General features: G+C 46.7%; 1 protein-coding gene across 1 annotated transcript in view; it reads left to right on the top strand.

Annotated features, from left to right (window-relative positions):
• Window positions 1–363: 363 nt before the first annotated feature.
• Window positions 364–9,738, top strand: part of LOC139010978 (zinc finger protein 14-like) — a 29,111-nt gene continuing 19,736 nt past the window's right edge. The window contains exon 1 of the mRNA XM_070416116.1: window positions 364–430. Within this exon, the coding sequence (XP_070272217.1) occupies window positions 428–430 (3 nt within the window). The 5' untranslated portion in view covers window positions 364–427. The remainder of the gene's footprint in view (window positions 431–9,738) is intronic.

The raw sequence follows: 9,738 nt of genomic DNA, 5'->3' as shown, positions 1-9,738 counted from the left end.
AACGTATCTCTGCTACCTGAGCCTGTGCACCTTTTTGGCAAATGCACACGTCAGACTCCAGTTGTCAACAAAGATGAAAATGGAGCCAGAGTCATTAGGAGCCTTTTCAGTGTGTGTGTTTTCAAGGAAGGACCGCTGTTCCCTGGGGACTCTCAGCGCTGCCTCTCAGTGCAAAGGTCCCTGGACAGGAGATCTGGCTGCTTTGGGCTCAGGTCTGTGCCCCTCAGCTGCTAGGGGGTGAAGTCGTGTAAAGTGTGTGTCCTATGAGTAGAGGTCGGAGCGGGCGGGTGGGGCTACGCTCTGCCACAACTCGGCTGTTCCTTTGCTTCAGCTGCATTGGGATCGCATCTCCCTTGTTCTGTCCTCATCTGCGACCCATAAGGTGGTGGGAGCTGCAGGCGGGACTCGGGAGGCCCAGGAACTAGAAATGGTGAGTGTGCGGCCGGGCGCGGGGACGGGGAGGAGGGGCGGGTGGAGCCGCTGTGGCGGGACCGTCTGTCCACGGTCAGGTCCGGAGCCTGCGGACCCGAGGCGCCGGGGGCTCCGCTGAAATTGCAGGCCCCTCGGGCTCGCAGGGTGGGGCCCAGCGGGGACCCGGGCGTCCAGTGTGTCCCCGCGGCAGGGCCTTGGGCTGCGGAGCGCGTCTGGGCAGCTCTGCACCCTCATCCCCGCGGCTCCGCAGTCGGTGCGGTGACCACGGGGAGGGTCATTGGGGACAATGGTGACTCGGTCCCCGCGGTTCGTGCATGGGAGGAGCTGTGGTCTGGCGGGCCCCCTGTCCCTCCTTTCTCCCCAGAAGGACCCCGTTTTCTCCTGAGTTTAGATGTTTGTGGAGCAGGCTCTCAAGTCCATCTGCTGCCCCCCAGGCCTAGCTCTGCAGCAAATGCCTGCATTTCCAGTCTCTTCCCCGAATCCTAAACGCCATCTTCCCTTCTCTGAGTCACAGCATCTTTATCAGCTATTTGTTTTGTGGTGGTTTTCAAACGGTTAAAACAAAATTCAGCTGAATAAAGTGGAACGTCTAACTGGCTTGATTCTCCGTTCCAGAATCCGGCCGCATCTCCTCTAGTAAATAGAATCTGAGTGTCTGTACAATAGGCAGAAAGGAAGTGGCTTTGAGAGGTTATTAGTAAAAGAAAAGAGGGGATTGCTTCAGGCAGGGTCACCCTTCCTTAGGGGAAGGAACAGCAGGAGTCTTTGGACAGATTAGTGTTGTCAACGTAAAAAAACCATTGAAACCTGTAACGAATTTTTGTGAGGTTATTTGAGCCAAACTGTCGACATATGCTGGGAAGCAGAACCTCAAGGAATTGAGATAGTTCTCCGGAGAATGGCAGGGTTACATCCATATTTATACATGAAATTCATTGGTGACAGATTTAAGGAAGTGGGATTAAGCTAAGCCGGGAAACCTCTAGGATAGGATAAAAAGTAAAATGATGGACACATACTTAGGTGGGTGCAGGAACAATTAACATGATAAATGAAAGAATCTGCTGCATCTGTCCTGGGCCCAGCACACCTGGTTGTGCCCCAGGGGTTCCATAAAAAGGGAAGTCACAAGTTACCCAGATATCCCAAGGATATGTTATCTTAGATGCAAAAAAACAGATAGGCTCAGTTACGGTAAAGGTTGACCTTGTCAGTGAAGAAACTGGCCTAGGGCGTAACTGCCCACCATAACTGCTTTCAGTTTCAGTTTAATTTCAGACCATCCTTTGTGGTTATTTTAGGTCTCTGAGTCTGCTAGGCTGCCACGCAGGCCTCTCCTGAGCTTGTCAGGTCAGCATGTGGCCCCTTTCGTCCACAGTGTTGAACAAGTTGCAGAGTGACTGGGCTAAAATTTTACTCCTGGGAGAGGTTGAAACTGCAGTTACATACAGTCCTGCACCCCTGAACCTGGGAGGACATCCTGAGGCAGTTTTGTTGTTTTCAGTTCTCTTACAAACCTGCATGGTGTAGCCTGCTACACACCTAGGCCATATGGTGTAGCCTGTGGGTTCTACGCAACAAACCTGTACAACATGCTACTGTACTGAATGCTGTAGGCAATTGTGATGCAGTGGTAGGAAGCATTTATGAAAAGGTGCAGTAAAAATGTGGTGTGCAAGATACAAAATGGTACAACAGCGAGGGACACTGACCCTGAATGGGCTCCAGGACTGGAGGCTGCTCTGCAGGAGTCAGTGATTGGTCAGTGAATATGAAGGCAGAGAATGTTACTGTACCCGACTGTAGACTTTATGAAAGTGTAGAGTTAGGACAGGAAATTTACAAAAAACAGATTCAAGCAAGCCTAGGAGGCAATGATGCAATCAAAATGTATAGTCAACACAAGACCTCTGAGGCTGCTGCCCGCATGTAACAGCATACTGCTTCACAGCAAAAAATTTTTCACTATGTAGGAAGCTCACAAAGATAAAGAGGATAGTATAGCAAATGCATAAACCAGTTTATCATCATCAAGTATTCCGTGTAGTGAGTGTAACTGTATGTGCTGGACTTTCATAGGACTGGCAGCACAGGAAGCTTGTTTACACCAGCGTCATCATAAACATCTGAGTAATGCATTTCCCTATGACATTCTGATGGGTATGACATCACTAGGTGATTGCAATTTTTCAGATCCACTGAAATCTTTTTTCTAGAAGGGATTTTATTTTTATTTATTTCTTTTTTGAATGTAATTTATTGATTTTAGAAAGGAAGAGAGAGGGAGAGCGAGATAGAAACATCAATGATGAGAGAGAATTATTGATAGGCTGCCTTCTGCATGCCCCCTACTGGGGATCAAACCCGTAACCCAGGGATGTGCTCTTGGCCAGAACTGAACCTGGGACCCTTCAGTCCTCAGGCTGATGCTCTATCCACTGAGCCAAACCACCAGCTAGGGCAGGGATTTTATTTTTCATTAAGATACAATTGCTGCCGAAACCAGTTTGGCTCAGTGGATAGAGCGTCGGCCTGCGGACTGAAGGGTCCCAGGTTCGATTCTGGTCAAGGGCATGTACCTGGATTGCGGGCACATCCCCAGTGGGGGATGTGCAGGAGGCAGCTGATCGATGTTTCTAGCTCTCTATCTCTCTCACTTCCTCTCTGTAAAAAATCAATAAAATATATTTTTTAAAAAAGATACAATTGCTATATAACATCATATTAATTTAAGTTTTACATCACAATGATTTTATATATATATGTACATATATATATATAAAATTTGTGCACAGTGGGGTAGGGGTGGGGGCGGAGGGTCCCTCAGCCTGGCCTGCATCCTCTCTAATCTTGGAACCGTTGGACTAAACTGGCTGTCGGACATCCTTCTCACAATCCAGACCACTGGCTCCCTACTGCTCACCTGCCTGCCAGCCTGATCACCCGTAACTGCCCTCCTCTGCCCGTCTGGTTGCCCTTAACTGTCCTCACCTGCCGTCCTGGTTGCCCCTAACCACCTCTGCCTTGGTCCCGGCCACCATGGCTTTGCACGGAAGGACATCCAGATGGATGTCCGCAAGGTGTTTGGTCTAATTAGCATACTACCCTTTTATTAGTATAGATTATACAACATAAGCTTTAAGGCAGAATTGCATTATTACAAATGAAGAGACATTTCACTTAAAAATGTATATTGGTTTGACATGATTCAAATCCACTTATTTATGACAAAAATCAAGTCTTTAAGAATAGGATTGCTTGCCCTAGCTGGTTTGGCTCAGTGGCTAGAGCTTCAGCCTGAGGACTGAAGGGTCCTAGGTTTGAACCTGTGCTCTGTATCTATGGACTTGCTTTTTTAAAGGTTCCACAGATAATTGAGAACACATGGCATTTCTCTTTTTCTGACTTATTTCACAAAGCATCCTGCCCTCAAGGACCATGAATGTGTTGTTACAAAGTGGCAGAATTTCTTTTTCTAATGGATGAATAATACAGTAATTGTCCTCTGTGTGTGCGTGCACCATTTTCTTTAAAAAAAATTTTTAAAAAGTTTTACGTGAGGATATTTTTCCATTGATTCTTGGAGAGAGTGGAAGAGAAAGGAAAAACAGAGAGAAATATTGATGTGAGAGAAACACATCTACTGGTGCCCTCCTGCACATGCCCCACCAAGACTCAGGCCAGCGAGGGCACTTGCATCCAAGGTCCTTGCCCTTGACCGGGACCCATCAGTCCACAAGCCGACACTCTATTCACTGAGCCAAACTGGCCAGGGCTTAAAAAAATTTTTTTTCAATAAGTTGACACAATACATTAGTTTCAGGTGTCAACATAGTGGTTAGACATGTACATAACTTATAAAGTCTAATACCCATCAGATACCACACATAGTTAATAGAATATTATTGACTATATTTCTTGTGCTGTACTTTACATCCTCCTATTTTGTAACTACCAGTTTGTACCTCCTCTTTTTAAAAAAATAATTTTTTATTGTTGAAAGTATTACATATATCACCTCCCCCCCCCCCCAGACCTCCTCTATCCCTCTTCCGCCCCCCCCCCCCCCCAACACAGCCCCCTTCCCAGTTGTTCAGCAACCTATTGCCTGTGTTCATGGGTTATGCATATATGCATTCATGGCCTTTGGTTGATTAAATCCCACCCACCCACTGTCCCCCACCTTCCCTCTAAGATTCTGCACTTTCTCCCATGCTTTCATGTCTCTGGATCCACTCCTTTTATCAGTTTACTAGTGGCCCAGTGTACGAATTTGTGCACATTGAAAGGAAATTAATAAGAAGAAATATTTTAATATCGCTATTCTCCCTTTCTCTATAATAGAACTGTCAAACAAACTCATGATCAATAATGACAGATTGAAACACACGTGTGCGATTGGCGCCAGTGAGAGCTTTATATATATCGTGCAGGCGCGACTCAACTTAGCCTTTTATAGATATAGAATAAATTTACTTAATTAGACCTGCTTTCTGATGTAGCTAAACTTTTTCCAGCCCAGTGAAGCACCCCTATTTCTCCTTTAGGTAATTGTCAGCAACACAACAGTGAATATCAACACAAAGCAGATCATTATTATAGATCATGCAGGGAGAACAAAGAGTGAAATATTTAACTGCAGCAGTGTTTGACTATATTCTGTGCAGTGAGAAAACCTGAAGTCATTTTCAAGGTCCACCATTTCTTACTTCTTTTCAGTCAGGTCAAGTTCCTAAGCTTTCTAAATCTCCGTTTTCTGGCTAATGAAAAGAAAATAGGATTCCATTGAGTCTCCTATCTACCTACTCCCAGACTTCTGTGAGGATCAAATGAGATGAGGCACGGGAAACGCTTCACAGACATTTGGTTACAGTGTAAATGTTCCCACCTGCTATAAAGCAAGTTGTGTACCTGTGCTGAAGAAACTGCAAGGAGGCTAGTCACTAGGGAGAGGAAGCTGGGTATTGCTACATGATGTCATTACCAGGACGGTGATACTTAGCATATTAGCCTTTTATATATATACTAGAGGCCCGGTGCACAAAAATTTGTGCACGGGAGGGGGGGGGTGTGGGAGGGGGGTCCCTCAGCCCGGCCTGTGCCCTCTTGCAGTCTGGAACCCCTCAGGAGATAATGACCTGCTAGCTTAGGCCTGCTCCTGGGTGGCAGAGGGCAGGCCCAATCCCTAGGTGCAGCCCCTGGTCGGGCTCAGAGCAGGGCTGATTGGGGAGTTGGGGTGCCGCCCCGTCATGCACAGAGCAGGGCGGATCGGGAGATTGCAATGCCACCCTCAGTCACGCTCAGGGTGGTGCGGATTAGGGGGTTGGGGCACCGCCCCCTGTCACAGTCAACGCAGGGTCGATGAGGAGGTTGCGGCACCACCCCCTGTCACGCACAGAGCAGGGCCAATCAGGGGGTTGGGGCGCTGCCCCCTGTCACGCACAGAGCAGGGCCCATCAGGGGGTTGGGGAGCTCCCCCCTGTCATGCACAGAGCAGGGCCGATCAGGGGGTTGAGGAGCTCCCCCCTGTCACTCACAGAGCAGGGCCCATCAGGGGGTTGGGGAGCTCCCCCCTGTCACACACAGAGTAGGGCCAATAGGAGAGTTAGGGCACCGCCCCCTGTCATACACAGAGCAGGGCGGATCAGGGGGTTGGGGCACCGCCCTCTATCACCCACAGAGCAGGGCCGATCAGGGGATTGGGGCGCCGCCACTGTCACACTCAGGGCAGGGCCAATGGGGAGGTTATGGCTCTACCCTGTCACACACAGAGCAGGGCCCATCAGGGGGTTGGGGCACCTTCCCCTGTCGCAAACAGAGCAGGGCGGATAGGAAGGTTGTGGCCCCGCCCCCTATCACACACAGAGCCGCAGGGCGATCAGGGGGTTTGGGCGCTGCCCCCTGTCACGCTGATCTGGTGCCAGGAGGCCTCGCGGCTCTGCTGATCCCGGTGCTGGGAGCCATATTACCCTTTTACTATATAGGATAGAGGCCTGGGGGCCGGCTGGTTTGCCCTGAAGGGTGTCCTGGATCAGGGTGGGGGTCCCCACTGGGGTGCCAGGCCAGCCTGGATGAGGGAATGATGGCTGTTTGCAGCTGGTCACACACCCTTCAGGGTGGGGGTCCCCACTGGGGTGCCTGGCCAGCCTGGGTGAGGGGCTGAGGGCTGCTTTCAGGCTGGTGGTTGTTGACTGAAGCTCCCAACCCTTCCTTTTTTTTCTCTTTTTAAATTTTATTCTGGGCCAGCTTTAGCTCTGGCTCTAGGTCTGAGGCTTCCTTTCTGGTTTGTTTGCCGTTCTATAATCGAAATAATGTATAACTTCAGCTCTGAGATCCCGGCAGGCTGAAAGCTGGTTTCTGGGGTTTTGTTTATCTTCTTATTTGCAACATAGTACATAGTTGCTTAGAGTTGCAACTCAGGCCGGCAAGTCAGGCGGGGAACGTTGGAGTCTGCAGTCACTGGAGCAAGCAAGCCTCATGTTCGCTTCCAGCTGCCTGGCTGCCGGCCGCCATCTTGGCTGACAGTTAATTTGCATAAGGATATGCTGATTAGCCAATGGGAAGGGTAACGGTCGTACGCTAATTACCATGTTTCTCTTTTATTAGTGTAGATATAGATATAGATATAGATATAGAAGATAGATGTTTTGTTAAGTACATTCCACATAATGGTGAAATCGTGTGATACTTGTCTTTCTCTGACTGACTTATTTCCCTTAGCATGATACTCTCCAGGTCCCTCTATGCTGTCTCAAAGAGTAAAAGATTCTTCTTTTTTACTGTTGCATAGTATTCCATGGTATAAATGTACCACAGCTTTTTTTAAAAATATATTTTATTGATTTTTTACAGAGAGGAAGGGAGAAGGATAGAGAGTTAGAAACATCGATGAGAGAGAAACACCAATCAGCTGCCTCCCGCACACTCCCCACTGGGGATGTGCCCAGAATTGAACCTGGGACCCTTGAGTCCGCAGGCCGACACTCCATCCACTGAGCCAAACCAGTTAGGGCTCCTTTTGTTTTATTGATGGTTTCTTTTGCTGTGCAGAAGCTTTTTGATGTAGTCTCATGTGTTTATTTTCTCCTTAGTTTCCTTTGCCCTAGGACAGTGGTCGGCAAACTATGGCTCGAGAGTCACATATGGCTCTTTGGCCCCTTGAGTGTGGTTCTTCCACAAAATACTGACTTCTGCACATGGGCCAAGAAGTTTCAATCACACTGTACATGCGTGCCTGCACGTGGTATTTTGTGGAAGAGCCACACTCAAGGGGCCAAAGAGCTGCATGTGGCTCGCAAGCCGCAGTTTGCCAACCACTGCCCTAGAAGATATGAGTATAAACGTATTGCTACAAAGATGTCTCAGATTTTGCTGCCTATGGTTTCTTCTAGGATTTTATGGTTTCATGACTTACATTTAAGTCTTTTATCCATTTTGAGTTTACTCTTCTTTATGGTTTAAGTTGGTGGTCTAGTTTCATTGTTTTGCATGTACCCAATTTTCCCAACACTTTTTATTGAAGAGACTCTCTTGACTCCATTGTATTCTCTTGCCTCCTTTGTCATATCTTAATGGAGCATAATGGGTTGGTTCAATAACTGGGTTCTCTGTTCTGTTCCATTGATCTATATGCCTGTTCTTGTGCCAGTACCAGGCTGTTTTCATTTCAGTGGCTTTATAGTATAACTTGAAATCTCCTGTTGTGATTCCTCCGACTTTGTTTTTCTTTCTCAAAATTGTTGCAGCTATTCAGGTCTTTTTTGATGCCATATAAATTTTTGGAGTATTTGTTCCAGCTCCATGAAATATGCCGTTGCTATTTTAATGGTATTTCATTAACTCTGTAGATTGCCTTGGGTACTATGGGCATCCTAAGTATCTTTTTTTTTTTTTTTTTTTAACCAGAATTTTTTTTTTTTTTTAATTAAATCTTTATTGTTCAGATTATTACATTTGTTCCTCTTTTTTCCCCCCATAACTCCCCTCCTTCCAGCTCCCACCCCACCCTCCACCCTCTCTCCCCACCCACTGTGTTCATCCATAGGTGAATGATTTTTGTCCAGTCACTTCCCGCATCTCCCACACCCCTTTCCCCCCCAAGAATAGTCAGTCTATTCCCTTTCTATGTCCCTGATTCTATTATAATCACCAGTTCATTTTGTACATCAGGTTATTTATTCACTTGATTCTTAGATTCATTTGTTGATAGATGCATGTTTGTTGTTCACAATTTGTATCTTTACCTTTTTCTTCTTCTTCCTCTTCTTAAAGGATACCTTTCAGCATTTCATATAATACTGGTTTGGCGGTGATGAACTCCTTTAGCTTTTCCTTATCTGTGAAGCTCTTTATCTGACCTTCAATTCTGAATGATAGCTTTGCTGGATAAAGTAATCTTGGTTGTAGGTTCTTGGTATTCAGCACTTTGAATATTTCTTGCCATTCCCTTCTGGCCTGCAAAGTTTCTGTTGAGAAATCAGCTGACAGTCGTATGGGTATTCCCTTGTAGGTAATTGAGCCTCTTTCTCTTGCTGCTTTTAAGATTTTCTCTTTGTCTTTTGCTCTTGGCATTTTAATGATGATGTGTCTTGGTGTGGTCCTCTTTGGATTCCTTTTGTTTGGGGTTCTCTGCGCTTCTTGGACCTGTAAGTCCATTTCTTTCTCCAGATGGGGGAAGTTTTCTGCCATTATTTCTTGAAATAGGTTTTCAATATCTTGCTGTCTCTCATCTTCTGGCACTCCAATAATTCTGATATTAGACCGCTTAAAGCTGTCCCAGAGGCTCCTTACACTATCTTCACACTTTCGGATTCTTTTTTCATTTTGCTTTTCCAATTGGGTGTTTTTTGTCGAATCTTTTGTTTGATTATTGTGCTCCTCTGGTCTGCTATTGGGTATAATATTCTTTATTTCAGTCCGTGTATGCTTACTTTCTAATTTCTTTATCGTAGCATCGAGGGTCTCATTAGTTTTCGTGAGGTTCTGCACAAATTTATGGCAAGCCCTCAAAATTGCGATTCTTAGCTCCATATCCTCCATTTCTGTCATGTTTTTTTGTCTCCGCATCTTTTATGCTTTCTTGGTGCACCCCCTTGTGGTCTCTGTGCGCAGTCTTGTTCTAGCCAAGCCTTAATTGTTGTAGTTAACACTAGAGGGGTTTGACCACCAGGCCGACTGGCTATAGGAATCAGCTGTATGGAAAACGTCTGCCTTCTGGGGAGGCGCTAATCCAGCCTTTGCCTGAGGCGATCGGCAAATGGCTGTGCGCAGAGTTTGGGCGGGGCGGGCTCAACAGGGCGGGCGGAG

Source organism: Myotis yumanensis, unplaced genomic scaffold (assembly GCF_028538775.1).
Source record: "Myotis yumanensis isolate MYYU_CA2020_CCGP unplaced genomic scaffold, mMyoYum1.0.hap1 SCAF_5, whole genome shotgun sequence".
NCBI classification, from domain to species: domain Eukaryota; kingdom Metazoa; phylum Chordata; class Mammalia; order Chiroptera; family Vespertilionidae; genus Myotis; species Myotis yumanensis.
The sequence above is the reverse complement of the archived record's forward strand: the minus strand, read 5'-3'. Positions and strand labels throughout refer to the sequence as shown.